Genomic DNA, 20,997 nt, shown 5'->3' on the forward strand with positions numbered 1-20,997 from the left:
AGAGATTAGATGAGCGATTTGATTCATGCTCTCTCACACACACTAAAATGCCCCACACACACAAAACACACAGACACGCTCTCTCGTTCTCTTTCTTTCACCCACCTATTAAGGATAGCACAGTGGGAAAAGAAGCAAGTAGGTTGGAGCTGGTTTAGTTTTACAGGACAACTTTTGGAGTTGACCACCACAAAACCCCAATATACATAGAGAGAGAGAGAGAGAGAGAGAGAGAGAGAGAGAGAGAGAGGGTGGATAGATAGATAGATAGATAGATAGATAGATAGATAGATAGATAGATAGATAGATAGATAGATAGATAGATAGATAGATAGATAGATAGATGGATGGATGGATGGATGGATGGATGGATGGATGGATGGATGGATGGATGGATAGATAGATAGATAGATAGATAGATAGATAGATAGATAGATAGATAGATAGATAGATAGATAGATAGATAGATAGATAGATAGATAGATAGATAGATAGATAAATAGATAGATAGATAGATAGATAGATAGAGTGAGTCTCAGTCTCCGCTCTAATTCATCCCAAAGGTGTTCTATCAGCATGAGGTGAGGACTCTGTGCAGGCCTGTCAAGTTCATCCACACCAAACTCTCTCATCCATGTCTTCATGGAGCTCGCTTTGTGTCGTGGTGCACAGGCATATCAGAAATGGAAGAACTGTTCCCACAAAGTTGGGAGCGTGGCTCAACAAAGGTTGACTGATCATATGTAAATGAGCTTGGCTTATGCATAAAGTTCACTCCATAAACTTCACCTTGATGTTACTCAAATATATGCTCATAGTTAGGTCCATACATATTGGGACAAGAATGATCTTTTTGGCTAAAACACCACCACAATGGATTTAAAATTAAACAAACAAGATATTTACATCCAAATCGGGTAGTAGTTATTACAACAGTTCATGTTTATGCCTCCCACTTTTTAAAGGTTAGCTCGCTACACGCTAGCATTGCGTCTCCTCGGGTGAAGCAAAGTTTCCGTGTTAATCAGACGGTCGCGAACATTATAGTGATATCATTTCCACACTACTTCTTGGATAAACTTGCTTGAGCTGCCTGCGTCGGCGGGGGAAGGAGGGTCGTCGTCGCAGACGGTTATGAGTAGGACGGGACGTCGCGCAATGGAGAGGCCAAGCCGAGGAACCAGAGAAAAGACGCAGAAGTACCATTGTAAGATTATTGCTGCCCCAACCATCTGTATCTGTTCTTTCTAATTTAAGATTTCTGCTGACACGCACCGTGCAATATGATTGGCTGGTGCATTGCTGGAGGGCATGACGCAGAAGACATGTCCGTGTTTTGCTGTTGTGCTGTGGTGTGACACTGTCGACGTCACATTGGTGAATGAGGAAAAAAATAAGATTCGCACATGCTATGAAAAGACCGGAACGCATGCCGACTGAACCGAAACAGTCAAACCGAACCGTTTTGACGCTTTTCAAAATACATTTCATCCCTAATATAGATATATATGAAGTGTTACCCTTTCGGGCTGTGCCTGGCCGGGCCCACGGGTTCAGGGCCGGCCACCAGGCGCTCGCCTTCGAGCCCCACCCCCAGGCCTGGCTCCAGAGGGGGGCCCTGGTGACCCGGGTCTGGGCAAGAGAAAACGAGATCTGATATTTGTACCCTTCATAAGGGGTCTTTGAGCGTGCTTTGTCTGGTCCCTCACCTCGGACCTGTTTGCCATGGGTGACCCTGCCAGGGCCCATAAAGCCCCAGACAAGAAGGCTTGCATGTGTCAAGCACACCAGGAGAAGTTCATCCATGCTTTTATCTCAAGTAGACTTGACTATTGTAATAGGAGTAGGTGGGGGTAGGAAAATAGATCGATAAATCGGTAAATCCTTCTTCACCATGACAAGGCAAAGCAAAAGCAAAGTAAATTTATTAGCAAAGCAAATTCATTTCATACACAAGGTAACTCAATCTGCTCTACATGATTAAAAGCATTAAAAAAAAAAAAAAAAACAGCTTATACACATTTAAAACAAAGAGAGAGAGAGAGAGAGAGAGAGAGAGAGAAACAATACAATTAAAATAGCGTACAGTGCAAGAAATATCATTTAAAAGTGAAATTGCTCTAAAAAGCATGAGAAAAAAAGAAGAGTTTTTAACCTGGACTTAAAAACTTTCACACTTGGGGCTGACGTCACTTCTGTTGGCAAATTATTCCATTTGTGTGCAGCATAATAGCAAAATGCTGCTTCACCACGTTTGCTTTGGACGCTGTGCTCCACTATTTGACCTGAGTCTGTCCATCTCAGAGCCCGACTGGGTTTATATGCCATTTGCATTTCTTTCATGTATTCAGGACCGAAACCATTTAGGGATTAATGGACCAGTAGCAGAAGTTTAAAATCTATTCTAAAGCTGACTGGGAACCAGTGTAAAGACTTTTGAATTGGAGTAATATGCTCTGATGCAGTAGGCCTAAGTGTTCATCAAAAATGAGACAGCGGTTTTATGACTAAAAAGCATATTTAATGTTACTGTAAGTCATTGTAAGTGTAAATATTAACAATTTATAGACCATTGTGCGCCCGTGGTCTGTAAAACGTGTTTTGCAGTGAAGGCGCCAAATATTAAGCCAAGTTTCACAGCGCTGATCGAATCTTTTGCCCTTTGAAAACCATTCGTTTGCCCCTTATTGCAGCGTTAGCAGTAGTTAACGCATGAGCCAAATCATGTAGAAATTCAGGTTACGTCACTGTAGTAAGAAAGGAACTTCCTCATAAACCGAGGACCCTTCCAATGCTCATTTGTCAAAAACTACCCTAAGAAGACTGACTTCTCCAGGCCATCCTCCGCTTTTGTATACTCCAGATGAGATTTGAAGTACTGGCTTTTATACTGTGGGCTGTTCCGGACGTACTCCAGGTAGTCTGGCGTGCCAGGACAGATGACATTATCGGCCAGCAGGATGCTCCCTTTCCTAAGGAGGCAGCACTCCTGATGAAACAGTGTCAAAGTTTGTGTCATGCAGGGTGTTAGCCTCAAAACGCCATCAGTATAAAATGACCTGCCCAATATGACCTGCCTCCATCAGTTTGGTGTCGAGAAGGTAACGATTCTTCCAGTGGTCCAAGAAAACCAGGTCAAATGTTTTTACTGCAAACTGCTCCTTCAATTTTGGGATCCACTCTCCAGATTCTCCTTCAATTAACTTCACCTGCAGCGAGAAACATATGTATCCAACCGTCTTGAACGACTCGTTTGGGTTTATTTATAAGCAGATGCATTTACCTTATTACCAACACCTGCCCATGCAATGACTTGCCGTGCGATAGCGGCATAGTCCGGGTTAAATTCAAGTGTGATGAGCTTGGCGTGAGGTGGGAGCAAACTGGCGATGCGAACTGTGGAGTAGCCACAGTAGGTGCCCAGCTCGAGCACACAAACAGGATTGGCATCAGACACCACAGAGTCAAGAATGCAACCTATGGCAAACACGGAATAAAACATGATTATTAGATAAGACAGCAATTGCACATGTGCATGTAAAGAGTCACCAGTAGTGGAAAGTAACTAAGTACAAGTACTTCATTACTGTACTTGAGTAGATTTTTCCAGTGTCTTTACTTGTCTTTATCAAATCTGATGACTTAATTTGATGACTTCTAACTTTTGTTCCCAACATTAAAAAATATATATGTGTTTCCTTCTCCTTTCCTTTTCCAAATAGGCGTGTCTATTTCCAACACGTGCAGATGAAGACACAACTTTAAAAAACACAACAGAGACAGGTAAAGCGAACTGCGGTTGAGAGCTTGGTTGATTAAATACGTGACTGAGATCTTGGGGACTTATGCGGTGGAACGTGAACCAGAGAGCATTAGCAACGATGACGCAACAGATTCGGAGACGCAAGATATTCCCCACCTATTGCCTTATTTTAGATCATTGATTTCGTCGGCCACGAGAGTGATTTGTTTGGCTTCTGGAGTTCAAAGGTTCTCCGTCTCATCTGAAAAAAATACTTGCAGGTTAGGTTTAGTTTTTTTTTTTCAGTTGTTATCGTGAGGAAGTATTTCTTTGTTAGTCAGTTGACTATGTCGCAAAGCTATCCAAACAGGTTGTTTTGAAAGCATAAAAGTCGAGCCGATTAATGCTAGCTTGCAGGCAAACTATTTTGGGTGCACATATTTTTTTCATTATACCAAGTTATCAAAAGAAAAAACATTTTTAATTTTTACTGTCAGGCCTAAGTACATCTTATGTACAGTTTTTGCTGTTAATTCGGTAAAGGAGTTAAATCAGTACTTCTACTGATATCAGTCTTTTTTTTTTACACGAGTATCTTTATTTCTACCTAAGTAAAAGAGTCTGAGTACTCTGGTGACTTGTGAGAGTCACGTAATTAAGGCTCATCAAATACCTTTTTCGTCGCCTACATTCATGGCCCACTCATTGTGTTTGCAGAAGTCATCAATGGCTTTGACCACACTGCGAGGGTCCCCTCTGGTGGCGTTTTTGTGTACTGCAGCCAGGAGCCGCTGAAAGAAAATCCAAATACAGCACTAACAATTTCATAATAGGCCTACTGTGTGTCAATTTGTTTTAGTGCTGCTTTGTCTGAAGCAGATGTAAATACAGCTAATTTAAAATGTCAACTACCAATTTACACTTTTCAAAGGATTATTTTAATGAAAACAGACAAAGGTTAGTGGAATGTGGTTGATGTGAGACAATTTTCCGTACTGCCGTACTGCTTCTCCTCACCAGGGTCGCGGGCCTGCTGGAGCCTATCCCAGCTATCTTCGGGCGAGAGGCACATGGTATGAAAAGACTATCTATCTATCTTAAAAGATTTGTTTATTTCACAAGCATGTATGCAAGCATTTGAGATGGATATGTGAAAGGATCTGAGTATATTTTATGACTGGATTTGAGGATGGTATGTTATGTATGTTTTGGGCGAGCTTATTAGAGGTGTATGTGTGCAGACATTTGACATGTTTATGTGAGCGTGTATTTATATAAGTTGAAAAGGAAGTGATTTCAAAATAAAATATGGCATTGACCAACAGCCATAAAGTACAATAGTAAGCCTAACTTAAGCAGTAGCGTTACATAGCATTATACTGTATAGGACATACATATATATTTCTAATGTATATATGTTGTATACTTGTTGATTATTGTGTTACAATAACGCTTTTCCTCATTGATTTAAAAGGACTGCTATCATGTGTACGTTCCGTAGGATATGACGTAATGGTCGGCCAATCAGAAGCCGTGTCGTGTACGACGTAGGGCTAGGCTGACTTGTCTACCACAGAGCGAGCAGACTGGGTTGCCATTAACCTGACGCAGATGCTGCCGAATAAATGTGCCTTTCGGGCTAAAGCGCAAGTGGACATGTGTTTCCTCCTGCACTCAAGACAGAGTTTCAGCACCGCTACGTTACAATCTGAAATGCATACGGTTCGTTGCAGGCAGGATGGCCGTATAGTCGCATTTGAGCTCCCCTGCGCCGGTGTACCTAATGAGGTGGCCAAAGGGAATGAAGGAATTTAATTGTAGTGAAACACGTGTCATATAGATATGAGAGTGTTTGAGTAGTCTTTATGAGAGCGAGACTCATGTGTAGGAGAGGGTTTGAGTAGTCTTTATGAGAGTGTTTGAGTAGTCTTTATGAGAGCGAGACTCGTACGTATGAGAGGGTTTGAGTTCTGTTTATGAGAGCCTTTCGGTAGTTTGTGTGTGTGTGTGAAAGCATTTGAATAGTAAGTGTGAGAGCTAATCCTGAATAATGTCCCTAACGGCCCCTCATACACTTGCCTGACACTAACACTCAGACTAGAGCTGTCCTATTTAGCCTATGTGCATGAACTGATGACGCCTGCTTATTAGGCCTGCTGCACACTGCGTAATGCGATCAAACCCCATTGGACCGGACCGTCGGATAAAAATGAGAGTTGTCGACGCACCCCCGCACATTGAGCGATTGCATATACTGTATGGACGCCCTGAACAGTGACCCTGTAGAGGCGTTTGATGCTGTATATACAGTATATTGTACTTTATCACATTCATTAAACCAGAAAAGGGGAGATGAATCGTTAAGGAAGAAGTGAGTTGCTAAAGAGAGTGGACATGGGAGAGAATCAAAATGAGAGTGTGGATATTTGAAAGGAATCTCGCTGAACGAGGTACAGTATGTACCGCTCGTGTACATTTTGGTCACAAGCTATGTTTTTTCATCCACAGACACATTATACATTATTCATATAGTTCAGTATTGATGTAAAACACAATATTTGGTGCTTTATATACTCTATTTATATGGCTTTGGCTCACTTAAAACCCAGAAATGTATTTTTAGCGTGAGTGAAAGCTAATGTGCATTTTGTTTGGCTGTAAGCTGTGCAAAACCACTGGCCGACTGCTCTGCCACTCATGACAATAGTTACCAAACCATGGGCACTGTGCAAAAGTTCAGTCGGGTTCGGCCGCTCGCTCGGTGTGCGACAGCATTAAGAAAACCAGAACATTCCGGTTTCTATCGATTCAAATGAAATGACATGCCTGAAAGAGAATATTCACAGGCGTCCTGTGTATAGTTCGCATGTGCATACACTCCATGCTCATGTGAGTTTTATTCGGGTACTCTGATTTCCTCCCACATTTCCAAAATAAAGCATGATAGTTTAGCTGAAGACTGTAAATTGTCTGTAGGAGTGAATGTGAGTGTAAATGATTGTTTTTCTATATGTTCCCCGCAATTGACTTGCAACCAGTCCAGGGTGTACCCAGGCCCTTTCCCAATGTGTGCTGGGATAGGCTGCAGTCCAGCCCAGCTGTTAACCTAATTACAGTAGGACAAGCCCTATAGAAATTTGTTGGATGGATAAACAGAGGGCTCTGGATTTGATGCATAGCTATTTTGAGGATGACACACCGGTTGGTGTTATGATGGCTGTAGAGTGAAGTCACACCTGAGGACGTGTGGACTGGGTCAACGTGTCCAGTACCCACTCCACAATGACATCATGCCAGATGAGCGCCAGGCCTCCATGATACTGTACAGCGCTGGGAATCACCCATCTGTACAGGGCATAGAGTAGAACTGCTCCGCCAGTGCAGTAAACAGCTACCCACCACATCCTACAACCAACAGAAAAAGAATAAAGGTCATTTCAGCTGGGCTGAGACTGTGTTACTGTATATAGACTAAATCATACAGGCACACGGTGCTGTAATCACACATCTGCATAGAGATTAATGGAAGCTCTCATACCTCCTCTCATCCAAGCGCTCCCTTTGTGCTAGGCTAATGAGATGGGTGTTTACTATGCAGTGATGCTGTTCCCTCTTTCAATATCTTTCTGCCACACACAATTTGATGGATATCATTTAATATCAACAGCAATAAGAAGAGAGTGCACACGGCCTGTGTTGGTGTATTTTCACCATACATGGATAATATACAGTCAAGGAAATAATTACGAGACCACTCTTGTTTCTTCAGATTCTTGTTCATTTTTCATGCCTTGTACAACTAAAGGTGCTTTTATTTGGACAAATACAACCCCCAATTCCAATGAGGTTGCGACATTGTGTGAAACATAAATAAAAACAGAATACACTACAAAGACAAGATATTTAATGTTCGAACTGATAAACTTTATTGTTTTGAGCAAATAATCATTAACTTAGAAATTTATCACTGCAACACGTTCCAAAAAAGCTGGGACAGGTGGCAAAAAAGACTGAGAAAGTTGAGGAATGCTCATCAAACACCTTTTTGGAATTACCCAGAGGTGAGAAGTGGTGGGTACCATGATTGGGTATAAAAGAAGCTTCCCTGAATTGCTCAGTCATTCACAAGATAAGATGGGGCAAGGTTCACCTCTTTGTGAACAACTGCGTGAGGAAATAGTCGAACAGTTTAAGGACAATGTTCCTCCATGTCCAATTGCAAGGAATTTAGGGATTTCATCATATACGGTCCATAATATCATCAAAAGGTTCAGAGAATCTGGAGAAATCACTGCGTGTAAGCGACAAGACCGAAAACCAACATTGAATGCCCGTGACCTTCGATCCCTCAGGCGGCACTGCATCAAAAACCGACATCAATGTGTAAAGGATATCGCCACATGGGCTCGGGAACACATCAGAAAACCAATGTCAGTAAATACAGTTCGGCGCTACATCCGTAAGTGCAACTTCAAACTCTTACCATGCAAAGCAAAAACCATTTATCAACAACACCCAGAAACGCCGCCCGCCGGCTTCTCTGGGCCCGAGCTCATCCAAGACGGACTGATGAAAAGTGGAAAAGTGTTCTATGGTCCGACGAGTCCACATTTAACATTTTTGGGGGAAATTGTGGATGTCCTGTCCTCCGGGCCAAAGAGGTAAAGAACCATCCGGACTGTTATGGACGCAAAGTTCAAAAGCCAGCATCTGTGATGGCATGGGGCTGTGTGAGTGCGAATGGCATGGGTAACTTACACATCTGTGAAGGCACAATTAATGCTGAAAGGTACATACAGGTATTGGAGAAACATATGCTGCCATCCAAGCAATGTCTTTTTCATGGACACCCCTGCTTATTTCAGCAAGACAATGCTAAACCATATTCTGCACATGTTACAAAAGCGTGGCTTCGTAGTAAAAGAGTGTGGGTACTACCCTGGCCTGCCTGCATTCCAGACCTGTCTCCCTGTGGCGCATTATGAAGTGTAAAATACGACAACGGAGACCCCGGACTGTTGAACAGCTGAAGCTGTACATCAAGCAAGAATGGGAAAGAATTCCACCTACAAAGCTTCAACAATTAGTGTCCTCAGTTCCCAAACGTTTATTTTTTCTTGATAGTAACCAAAATCACTGGGAATTACAATTAATCTTAAGTGTGGTGAACAGGATAGGATAGGAAATAGGATTATGGAATCACCCGCATTTTTTTTGTGGTCATTGTATTCTTCAGGTAATATACCATTAGTGGTAGCAGGCATTAAAATGGACAGGAAATTTAAGAAACAAGAGGGGTCTATTTTATTTTTTATTTGTTTTATTTTTCCATGATTGTTTCAACTTGAACATAAGACCATGCATGAATAGGGGAGGAGAGAAAGCCCACATCAGAAGGCCATGCCAAAGCTCCTTTTGAGAGAATGAAGAGCAGCTATGGCAGGGAACAGCTGCTACCTTACCACAGTAATGCAACTGTGAAAGACTAGCAGCCATGGTTGAGCTAATTCCTTCTGATTTGCGGTGTGACTTCCATGGCAACTAGCTGCGGGTTAGGAGCTGTGTCATAAAAGGCTGACTACTCGGACTTTAACCTTTACTTGCGCACTGCACAATCCCACATTGCCCCTTTGTACACACAAAACAATAAATGCAACTTGACACCAGTACATGCATGCATAAAAACAGTGGGATGACTTGAAACATGCAAACGTGCATCATGTTCAGCAGCTCACACAAAAGATTCGATAGTAAAAGATGGAAATCTACAATGTGTTGTCAGTTTTATATGCACAAGACTGAAAAGATGCTACATGTCAGTGAATGCATTGCCCCTTGGATGCAGCACACCTGTTGAGCACCGAACTAACTCCTTTTAAGCCAACAGAAAACCATACTCACATGTGAGAAATTAACCGTCTGTGTCTCCTCACTGGTGGAGGCAAAACTAAAAGTCAGGAACACTGAGTCAACCTCTGTTTGCTCTCACATTTAACTCCACCCTCAGCTTCTCTCCAGCTGCTCTCTGAGCGCGGCTCATTGTGAGCATGCAAGGAATGCACCAAAGACCATATTTCAGTGGGTTGTTCAGCCCAGCAGACACAAACACACACATACAGCTCCAGCTTCTCCCCCTCAGCACAATTTGATTTATTCGATTTGGCCTCGTGAGCAGTGGTTCTTTGTTTTCATACAAAATTCTCTGTCATTTCATGTGTATTACAGGAACTGATCTTCAGTCATTTTCGGGGAAAAAAACTGCAGTCAAACTAGAAAGCAATTCAAATTTAAATAAGAGGGGAAAAAATGAGTTGGTCATTCTGCCTGAATTCATTGGGAGTCCCAATGAATATGCAAACAGCATGAGAGGTTTGCCAATGATGCCAGCACCAGACTCGTAAAATAGCAATATATCCTCCTCGTCCAATGACATGTTAATGCGGGAACAGAGTGTGTCTTAGGGTGTGATCCACGGGTGTTTCAAACATTGAGCCGCTGTGGCCCTTCTTTCGGGCTGAATGTGCAACATGGTCGAGAGGAATGAGCTGAACTGTGCCGCTTCGTCCTGTGGCCACTCGTACTTGTCCAACAGAATTTCCAACAAGCTCCACGGCTTCAGCTTTGAGATGCGTCTCAGTTGTCCTGGATGGAAGTTGACAAAGGAGTCATTGGTTCACTCATTTTCAGAATCTGAACAAGGTACACTTGTAAAAACTAAACAGGGGTAACGACTAGAATTTGTAATGCTCCCCAGAAATTGCATGTGAAAAAAAATAATAATAATAAATATTTGAACAATGGCTAATTCATCACAGCACAACATAGTAACCCCCACGTATCAGTCAATTATGTCCCCTAGGACAGTGATTCTCAAGTGGTGGGTTGGGATCGAAAAGTGGGTTGCTGAGCCATTTCGAGCGAGTCACGGGCAGGTCGTAATACATTTAGAGCATCATTCAGACTGTTAAAACTGTTTCAGTTGCTTTAGTCTGCAGCCTTCATTTTTTAAAAAGACAAAATATTAATGTTGCACTGTCCTAAAAAGAAGAGAAAATGTAGAATGTTGTACATGGAGTCATATTCATCCTTAGTTTCTTAACATGGTGCATTTTAAACATACGACGCCAATTCCAATGAAGTTGGGACGTTGTGGATCACGACTTAGCAAAAATAGAAAAATGCGCTCCCAGGTTAAGAACCACTGTCCTAATGGGCTCAAAGCGCCAATGCACGAGAGTAAGTTTATTGTGCCTGGAGTGCTTCGAGGTTATAATATTTTATGGAAAAAATTATATGAAAGATCCGTAAAATTAAAAAAATGGACTCTCAATACTATGATTCTCAGCATTGGCAGACACAATTTGTCTTTACTAAGAGATAATGTTCAGTTTGACTGAACATGATTATCTTCTTTAAAAAAAAAAAAAACTGAAACTAGAATTCATCCACTGGATCTGGATTCTACAGGATCTACCTAATGTTATGGCCAGTTAGTGTACATTGACAAGTTTTACCTTTCTGGTTGAAGAATCTTTTGGATTTTTTCCCTGACAGGGTAAACTGGGATGGAAGAGGTCCCAACAGCTCGATAATGTGCGCAATATGATCTAAAATGACATGCAAAAATAAAATGTACTATTGTCGGCACAGTTGACGTCTGGTTAGCACATCTGCCTTACAGTTCTGAGGACCCGGGTTCAAATCTGGACTCACCTGTGCAGAATTTACGTGTTTTCCTCGTGCCTGTGTGGGTTTTCTGCGGGTATTCCGGTTTCTTACCACATCCCAAAAACATGCACGATAGCTTGACTGAAACCGGTCGCGGGCGTGCTGGAGCCTATCCCAGCTATCTCCGGGGCGAGAGACGGGGTACACCCTGAACTGGTCGCCAGCCAATCGCAGGCCGCATATAAACAAACAACCATTCGCACTCACATTCACACCTACGAGCAATTTAGAGTTTTCAATCAACCTACCACGCATGTTTTTGGGATGTGGGAGGAAACCGGAGTGCCCGGAGAAAACCCACCCAAGCACGGGGAGAACATGCAAACTCCACACAGGCGGGGCCGGGATTTGAACCCCGGTTCTCAGAACTGTGAGGCAGATGTGCTAACCAGTTGTCCACTGTTCCGCCTATTATTACTATTATTATTATTACTGTAACTATTATTGCAAAGAAAACAAAACCAACCTTCTTCACGGGAGAATGTGGCACCTGACTGAGGGTCAAACAGATACTCTCCTGTTGCCAGCTCAAAAGCCTACAATATACACAAACAGACGTATAATTATTTGTATTTATTTATTTGGGGGCAGGGGGGAACCACGGTAATATTTATACGTTACATTTCCGTACTACTCACCATGCAGGCGGTGCTCCAGATGTCAGCCGGGGTGCTGTAGTCAGCACCAATCAGGACCTCCACAGAGCGGTATTGACATGTCTGGATGTCCTCAGTAAAATGTTTGTCCTACAGGATCACAGGGATTGCAATAAAAGACCACAACAAGTAGTTTAGCCAGAAAATACTCTGTCACCAACACATATAACTGCACATTTGTTTCTCTGGTTGTTCTGCCATTTACCACCCAGCAAGCATTGCCCAGGTCAGCAATCTTAATGAGCAGCTCGTCCGCGTTATGTGGCAGGAGAAGGTCAAGAGCCCCCTCACAGTCACGGATTCCTAAAACAACAACAACAACAGCAAACATAGGATGTGACTCATTACAACGACTTTGAGAGTGCCAGTGTTTTTTTGTTTTTGTTTTTTTGTTTAACTGGATTTATGTCATTGAACATTGTCCTTCTATGTTTGCATTTCCCCCACCTGTATCAAACACATTTTTCAAGTAAACTAAATTAAACTATGTGAATAACAAGAGTTTTGGTACCCAAATTGAAACGACAAAGAAGGAAATGATTCAAGTTCAAGTCTCACTAAAAGCAATCTCCAGATACAAGTACTGTACAGTAAAATGAAAACAGGCGCGCGGAGTGTTCTTTATAGTTGTTAGTCTTTTTTTTTTTTTTTTTTTTTTTTATGTTTGTACAATATTTTTGTGTGCACTTGCTCTCTCAGTATATTATGTTTAAATGTGTTTGTCAAGAATATAATCACATTGTTGGAGCAATGTCAAATCGATTTAAAAACATCACTGACCATGAGGGGAGGATTGTTTTTCTGGCATCTGGTGCAAAAACCGAGATCTGGACCTGGAAAAGGGAGCATCTTTGGTGATGTCTGGCAAGGAAGAGCTGAAGTCTCTGTGACTGAGCAAAGGTGAGTCCAGCCCGTCGGACAATAGCATGGTCTGTCTCCTTAATGTGACGTCAGAACCCGGAAGCAATGATTGGCAGGTGGTGCTTTGTGCGCTAGTCGGAGTTGTAACATCTGAAAGGCCATCACTAGGTTGTTTTTGACTGTAGTCGGATGCATTCGCCTTGGTTCGCTGCTTCCTCTCCGTCCACATCAGTCGTTTTAGATGCGACCTAGAAGCCTTGCAGAGGAAAGAAATTCAAGGAATTATCTCACAGTCACATTCATACTTCATTTAGACTAGGTTTCAGTTCACTTAAAGGAGACGTATTTTGCATTTATTTCCACAATTTCGAGTTTCAGCATTATTTGAGAATTGTCATTTAGTCAGGCCATCGCCTTGTCAAATTGAAAAAGTGCTTTGCTATCATCTTGTGGCATCTGTAGGCAATTAGACCTCTTTGGGTGCGCAATCAATTACTTGTGACGGGGATTGGTCCTTATGCCCTGCGAATAGCGGTGGAAACACTGTACAGCACACTTAATATCCGCTTTTCACACTCCGGTTCTAATCTTGTCATTTTTTTTTGGGGGGGGGGGGTTTCTGTCTTCTGCAAATGCCTCGTATGGCTTTTGTAACCATGGCCACCATTTGCTGAGCTTGGGCTTGCAATGAAGCTAGCCTGTCATTGTTGCCAGCTTAACGACTCTCTCTTTTCCCTCAAATGATTTCTTTTCTTTCTTTCTTTTCTGAACGTGAGTGTCTTTTTGTGGTGTTATTGGAGACTTCTGGACACTCTGAGACTCTCTGCAGAGCAGGAGATGTTCACTCTTCCTCATCCAGACTGTAAATGAATGGCATGTCCACAAAGCCACCACTGGCTAATTTAACCATATTTGAGACACCACTGGAAACCGGAACACAACACACCAGTCCTAAAATCTCTACACTAGCGTCCTGTGAGTGAAAGAAAGGATTTTAAAATTTCCCCGATGCTCTGCAAAGCTCTGAATGGCCCTTGGCCCAAATATGCAGATATTTAAGACCTTCTCCTTCCCTTCAAGAACTTTCAGGTAATAATAATAATGCATTAGACTTACGGTATATAGTGCTTTTCTAGGCACTCAAAGACGCTATACAATTTCACGCATTGTTCATTCACTCCTCAGTCACACCCTAGTGGCGGTACGCTCATTGTGTAGTCACAGCTACCAGAGTATTGCTCCACCTCGCAGGGACAGGATAAGCAGAATAAAAAAAACGAATGAATAGATGGATAATACATTGGTAAAACAACAAGTCTAACAATGGCCTAAGAATTTTGCAGTGGGCTGTACGATTGTCACAAACATTGTGCACACAGCATGCATCATGGAATCTTTGAGTGACTACTTTTTTTTTTTTTTTTTTTTTTTTTTTACTGTAATTGCTGTCTTTCAGTTTTTGAGAGCCAATGAAAAGTGAAGAACACGACATAAATCCTTACCCAGCTCCCAATGTTGTGGAAAACCCCTGTCAGTCTTCCCATTAAGTTGGACAAACTCTAAGGAGGTTTGAAAGAAATTCAAATGTATTATTTAATGTATACAGTAGCACAGGATTTACAGTACAAACGGGTGTTGAATACATGAGACAATATACACACCTTTTTTTGTTTGGCCCTTGAGCTCTCTGGAGAGGAAATAAAAAAATAAATAAAACTCATCATGTGAACAAGCTCCATCCATCCATCCATCCATTTTCAACACCACTTATCCCAGTTAGGGTCGCCTATCCCAGCTGACTTCGGGCGAAAGGCGGACTACACCCTGAACTGGTCGCCAGTCAGTCGCAGGGCACACACAGACACGGACAACCATTCGCGCTCACATTCCCACCGTCACTGAGTGGGAACTGAACCCACGCTGCCCGCACCAAAGTCAGGCGAGTGCACCGCTACGACATCAGTGACTGTGAACAATATGTATATATTTTTTTCAGTTTACTTTGACACAGAGGAATTATAACTTTTCCGAGTTTGATATTATCTATAAGGAGTAAACACAAAATGGCTGTGAATCCCACAGATGTTTACTCCTGACCCTTTAGGGTCGACACGGCCAAAGACTGGACCGCGGACATTTCTGGCCTACAGTGTGGATTTTACAGGCCCTTTTTAAAAAATAACATTTAATACAGCCTGTGCACATGCTTGTTTGCCATCACTGTGCTTTTAACTTTTGACACGAGAGTAGAAGAAGAGCAGTAGTCGTAGGCAAATCGATTTTGTTTTCCTGAAGACATTGGCTTTTTCTATTCACCTTTTTTATGTGCGCAGTGTTAAATTATATTAATAGAATAAATGGCCCCAAGGTCAGACTTTGGACATTTTTTTGCAGCACAATAATTAAAGACTATGATGTTCTGAAACACTATGAATAACAAACAGAGTATGTGTCTAAATTGAAAAGAAATATATTTGTATATCATTTAATACAGAGTACAGTATTCCTTAATATTTTTTTGAGTCTCAATTTAGCAACATACTGTATTTGGAAAACTATTTACAACTAAAATAGAACAAAATGAGTGCCTTATCACCTAGAGCAAAAAGCAATGATGTACTAATAACGAATGAATAAATGTTTATAGAATGTTGTGCATTCTACCATCATTGAAAGTCAAACTTTTAACCAACTTGGTTCTCTGGTGAATGCGGTGGAATCCGGCAGTTGCCACAGTTTGGTTGTGGCTGCCAGTTTCTGAACATAAACTTCATCCACCCGCAGGAGGATGTTCTCTGGCTTGATGTCTGTGTGTATGATCTTGCACTTTGTGTGCAAGTATTCCAAACCCTCCAGAACCTACGGAAGTGACGGTTTACAGAGTTAGAGAACTAGTTTATGTATTTACAAAATACTGAGAAGGTTTACATGCTGTCACCTGTCTGATGATGCTTTTGACACAAGGAAGTGGAAGACCAGTGTAGTTGGATTTGATGATCCACCTCAGGAGCTGATGGCCCAGAACCTCCAAGACCATGCACACATCTGGTAAGCAATTAAGGACATTGTTTGATACCATACCGTGCTTTCATTTTTAGGTTGACAAGGATTTAGGTTTGCATATTAGGGCCCTTTTATATAGGATACGCTCTCCGTTCACTCCAGAGATCCTGAAGTCATCGATGAGGTGCACGATTCTCTCACGTTTAGGATCTCTGGGGTCACTGTCCCTCACCTGATGGCCCCAAATACATTCAACTGGAGAAAATAGCGACTAAGGCATACTGCAAGGGGCCTCACTGACACATTTCAGAAGTTTGATCTCATCCATTGCTGTCTCTGTATACATCAGCGCACTCTTCACCACCTTCAGGGCGACAAAACGCCTTCTCCTGCAGAAAAATCAAAAAATTCAAAGCCATATTCAATTTGATATTTTACACTTCACGAGCTGTTTTTCTCTCAATCAAATCTACGGTTGCAAAATTTGAATTGTAAGAGTTGACCAGTGCCCCAACAGAGTTTTCAGGCTATGAGCTCTCGCTTTTTCTCCATTGCTAAAACGAATTTCTTGAAACCTCCACCCATTTTCTCAATACCTTAAAGACAAATCCGAAACTCAAAACCCCCGACTCTTCCTGCAAAACCAAATTACTGACTCAAAACTGACCCCGGGTCAATCAAAATGAAAAACCCCACTGAGCAGTCATTACACACCACATAGAAAAAAAGGAAAACACAATCATCAGATCATAAAACTGCTGGAATAATCTTGATTGCTCACAGTAACAAAACAAAAATCCACTTGTTGCTGGCACTTGTAGTAAAACAAATATATATATATATAAATACAAATGTACTAGGCCTACAAGTATAATGGAAAACTGATGTATTGAAACAGCTTTTTGTGTACCGATATTTATAGAGTCACACTGAAATTACGCACCAGTGGCAGTTGGTCAATAAGGGCGCTAGCTACCGTTCAGCTGAGTCACTACCTTGATTAAGAAAAAAAGGTAAACTATTGAGAGAAGAACGTACCAGCAGCAGCTCAACGTTAAAGAATGCAAACCCGACCAGCGGAACGTTGAAATCAAGCAAAGGTCAAAAGACAGAGGGAGAGAATACACAAGGTCTTACGCAAGGGCTGGTTTAGCAACAGGGCCTGGCTAACGGCATGCAGCCAGACGAATGCTCTGTTTTGTTTGCCGTGCCTGCTTTTTCCAACATCAGGATGTTATACCGCATGGACAAGAACAGGTGTCAAAAGAAAAAAAAAAAAAAAAAAAACAAGGAATATGTATCCGGTAGTGGGAGCTGCTCTAGTATGACAATAGACAGCCATTTGGACCAGACAAAAATACTTTTGAGACATAAAAACATACAAACACACTACGGAGAGTCAATGAGCAATGAAGGTTACTGGTAATGTAGTAATGCTGATACAATTAGAGTTGTGCAAATGATGCAGCGTTCTCTAACAATTTCATGGCAATAGGGAAGAAGCTGTTGGAATGTACTCTATGCTTGTTTTACTTTGCGTTGATCGAAAGCGCCTACCTGAGGAAAGGAGCTGGAAGAGGTGGTGACTAGGATGTGGAGGGTCTAAGATGATTTTGGATGCTCTTGTCTTAGTTCTGTCTGCGTGCAAGTCCTCAAGGATGGGCAGGTGGGTACCGGGGGGTTTTGCGGCAGTCCTGATCTTCCGTTGCAGTCTGATTTTGTTCTTCTTTGTGGCAGCGCCAAACCAGACTGTGATGGATGAACACAGGACCGATTCGTTGACTGCTGTGTAGAACTGCTTCAACAGCTCCTGCGGCAGGCCGTGCTTCATCAAAAGACACAGGAAGTACATCCTCTGCTGGGCCTTTTTGAGGTTGGAGTGGATGTTGGTCTCCCACTACAAGTTCTGAGAGACTAATTCCCAGAAACTTGAAGGTCTCAATGGTTGACACAGGGCAGTTGGACAGCTGTGGCAAAGAATGACTCCCGAAGTCCACGATCATCTCTAGAGTCTTGAGCGTCTTCACCTCCGGGGTGTGTCGGCCGCACCACAGCTCCAGCCTTACCTGCTGTGTCCTGCCCGTCAGGAAGCTATGAATCCACTGGTAGATGGCAGGTGAGATGCTGCGCTGGCGAACCTTGGAGGAGAGGAGTTTGGGGATGATTGTGTTGAGCGCAGAGCTGAAGTCCATGAACAGGTCCCTTGCGTAGAACCCCGCGCTGTCGAGGTGTTCTAGGATGAAGTGCAGTCCCATGTTGACTGCGTCATCCCCAGACCTGTTTGCCCGGTAGGTAAACTGCAGGGGGTCCAGCAGGGGTCCTGTGACGCTCTTGAGGTGGTCCAGCACGACTCGTTCAAATGACTTCATGACCACAGATGTCAAGGCGACAGGCCTGTAGTCATTTAGACTCGAGATTGCAGGTTTCATGGGGACTGGGATGATGGTGGAGCGTTTGAAACAGGATGGTACTTCGCACAGTTCCAGAGATCTATTGACGATCTGAGTGAAGACTGGAACGAGCTGGTCCGCGCAGACTTTGAGCCAGGATGGGGACACAAGTTCTGGGCCTGCGTATGTCTGCGTGTGTGCGTGCGTGTGTGTCTGTGTGTGTGTGTGTGTAACCAGTGCTCTCTTAACTGTCTTAAATTGGTTTATTCACATCATTAGCCACAAGTGTGATAATTGTTCAATTGCTGAGTTTATGTTGAAACACTTGTGCTTTAATTGAGTTTGACTTTTGCTACCTGTGCTTATCGTAATGCAACACACCTCCATCAGAGTGCAAAATGTGTTGGAGTGGGTGAAAATATGTTCTCAAGTTGTGTCTAACTAGGTGGAAAGTGCTCCCAAAAGAGGGACCAATTCAATAAATTGGTTCAGGGCACGGAGGATTCGGTCCAGACAATAGGGTTTTATATTTTAGCAATTGAGAAATACTGTACGAGCCATAAATTGAGGTACAAAGAGGCTTCAGATACATTCCCCCCAAAAATGGAGCATTAATGGACTGTAATGCTCTCACATGGGAAAGGAAAGCTATCTGTTTTACAGGGTTAGGATGTCTACTTATGACAAATACCGGTACCATTTTTTTTTTTTATATGCCTATGATTGAATATAATACCTCAATTCCCAGTTAATTTCCATAAATACCCATTCCCATGGAAAATCTCAGAACCCTACTGTAAACCTTCTGTAAATTTACCAAAGGTTTTTCACACCTTTACATCCGTAATGAAATCCATACTTACACCATATGCCAGCAGAGCCACACAGTCGAAAAGTGACCCCATCCCAACTTTCTGACCACCTGGTATCGGTCCTCAAAAATCTCTCCAATTTCTACAGGATAATAACCACCTGCAACACAACGTGTCTTGTACATCAAAATCCAGGGTGCAACCAGGCTAGTCAAGGTTCGGTGTTGGTGTGTTGTCTACCTATCCCATAATCTTCCGGGTTCTCCTGTTCATCGTATGACCCCACAGGCTCAGGCGGGGCAGGATGTTCTTCGACTGGAGGACATCGTGGATGAGCTGGGTTGGCTGAGGGAATCGATTTCGGACTCCCGGGCGGGGCTGAGGGCTCAGAGGCAGAGTGATCTCTCAGTTGTGTACGTTGATCAGTGGAGTTGGCAGTAACAAGGGCTGATAGAGCGGCAGCATAGGATGATGACATTTGTAACGGGAGCCTGCTGAGTCCAGATGACAGCGACACTCAGTGAGCAGTCAAAACAAACAAATCAAACGAAAAACATGGACATGATCCCTAGTGAGGAGAAGCGGTACGGAAAATGAATGTCGCGGGCGGGCTGGAGCCTATCTCAGTTATCTCCGGGCGAGAGGCAGGGTACACTCGAACTGGTCGCCAGGCAATCGCAGGGCGTTGTTATATTTATGAATGTTTTTTTATTTTTTTATTTTTTGTGTTACTCTATATAGCTTGCTTGTGTCACTAGTTGTGTAGCCCTGTTTATAATGGCATTTCCAAGGAGCCATGCAATGAATGCTCATATGTATTTTTAGCCAGACAAATAGCAATTCAAGCTCTCAACTGAAACTGAACTGTTCCCACTATTGCATACAATGTTGAATAGAATTTTGGAGACTTGATATTGTATTCATAAAAACAATAATCAGAAGATACACAATGGAAATTGATCTCACATGTAGAACAGGTTGCTCAGTACATGTACACTGGCTGTGGCGCTACAATGTATATGATGGGACTGTCAAGAGCAACAAGCTGCCAGTTCTTCCAAAAAAAAAATGGTTTTTTTTAAAGCGGTTTTACAAGCAATGTCCCATGCACATGCAGGCACGTGACTAAGAAATAATGAAAGTTTATATTAAGGAAAAAAAATACTGTGGCCCACCATTTTACCAGTTTCAACTGAACCTTTTTAAAACACATTTTTCTAACTCATCATTCTGTCGACCACCGTACATTATACCCATATATACTGTAAGTGCATGTTGTTTTCTTATTCCACAGAACGACACTATGACACAAGTTCAAGTTGTTAAACTGAAAGTTTTGCCAATTTTACTCTAGCCTAATAATTGGCACCAAAGCTCATATTCATTTCTCCTAAAAAGTCAGCTATATTACTGGAGGAACCTACTTACCCGGTGTCTTATATATTCCGTTATAATATGTCCGTAACAAGGAAAGTGTAAATGCACGAGACGAGGTCAACCATGCACAGTCCCTCAGCTTCATGTGCTCTGCCCCCTCTCCGGTGGGACTGCCAACACTCAGTCCAGGAATAGCCAAGCACTTGACATGCATGCTGTGTTCCTCTATGGCTGCTGCTACCACTCCACACTGCACTCATGAGTCTATACTGGACCCAGCGTCAGTAGGCCTGCATGCACTAATACAGTGTCACACGATATGACAATATCTGTGCAAAATTCTGTCTTTTTAAAAGTTGGAATGAGTATTGGAGACAATAGAAATTCATTTCATGTAGCATTAATAGGGGGAGGTGGGGACGTTGTCG

At 42.5% G+C, this 20,997-nt stretch overlaps 2 protein-coding genes across 3 annotated transcripts; both read right to left on the bottom strand.

Moving 5' to 3' along the window:
* Positions 1-2,026: 2,026 nt before the first annotated feature.
* comtb (catechol-O-methyltransferase b) lies at positions 2,027-9,710 on the bottom strand. Of its 2 annotated transcripts, none has more exons than XM_061688366.1 (6): positions 9,644-9,710; positions 6,979-7,147; positions 4,416-4,533; positions 3,284-3,477; positions 3,078-3,209; positions 2,027-2,989 (listed from the first exon to the last, which is right to left on the bottom strand). In XM_061688366.1, coding segments are annotated over exons 1-6 (795 nt in total). In that variant the 5' UTR covers positions 9,646-9,710; the 3' UTR covers positions 2,027-2,809. The 2 variants fall into 2 exon arrangements, with proteins under 2 accessions (XP_061544350.1, XP_061544349.1); XM_061688365.1 differs by having other exon boundaries at positions 3,074-3,209.
* A 233-nt stretch (positions 9,711-9,943) lies between these two features.
* Positions 9,944-20,700, bottom strand: LOC133408692 (SRSF protein kinase 2-like). The gene is made up of 15 exons (XM_061687835.1): positions 20,621-20,700; positions 19,433-19,683; positions 19,244-19,352; positions 16,292-16,379; positions 16,135-16,222; positions 15,926-16,032; positions 15,681-15,846; positions 14,649-14,674; positions 14,475-14,546; positions 12,907-13,243; positions 12,332-12,429; positions 12,109-12,216; positions 11,937-12,006; positions 11,257-11,349; positions 9,944-10,384 (listed from the first exon to the last, which is right to left on the bottom strand). The coding sequence occupies exons 2-15, from the start codon at positions 19,668-19,670 to the stop codon at positions 10,200-10,202; spliced, it is 1,785 nt and encodes a 594-aa protein (XP_061543819.1). The 5' UTR covers positions 19,671-19,683; positions 20,621-20,700; the 3' UTR covers positions 9,944-10,199.
* Positions 20,701-20,997: the final 297 nt, after the last annotated feature.

This window comes from Phycodurus eques, chromosome 10 (genome assembly GCF_024500275.1).
Source record: "Phycodurus eques isolate BA_2022a chromosome 10, UOR_Pequ_1.1, whole genome shotgun sequence".
Lineage (NCBI taxonomy): Eukaryota > Metazoa > Chordata > Actinopteri > Syngnathiformes > Syngnathidae > Phycodurus > Phycodurus eques.

Coding starts and splice junctions, on each gene's coding strand:
- LOC133408692 (XM_061687835.1), bottom strand. CDS start 19,670: ATGTCATCATCCTATGCTGCCGCTCTATCAGCCCTTGTTACTGCCAAC. Junction 12,430..12,906: donor AAAACAATCCTCCCCTCATG/GTCAGTGATGTT, acceptor TTGTTGTTTTAG/GAATCCGTGACTGTGAGGGG. Junction 12,217..12,331: donor TGGGCAATGCTTGCTGGGTG/GTAAATGGCAGA, acceptor GTGATCCTGTAG/GACAAACATTTTACTGAGGA.
- comtb (XM_061688366.1), bottom strand. Junction 4,534..6,978: donor CCCAGTCCACACGTCCTCAG/GTGTGACTTCAC, acceptor ATTTTCTTTCAG/CGGCTCCTGGCTGCAGTACA. Junction 3,478..4,415: donor GAATGTAGGCGACGAAAAAG/GTATTTGATGAG, acceptor TGTTTGCCATAG/GTTGCATTCTTGACTCTGTG.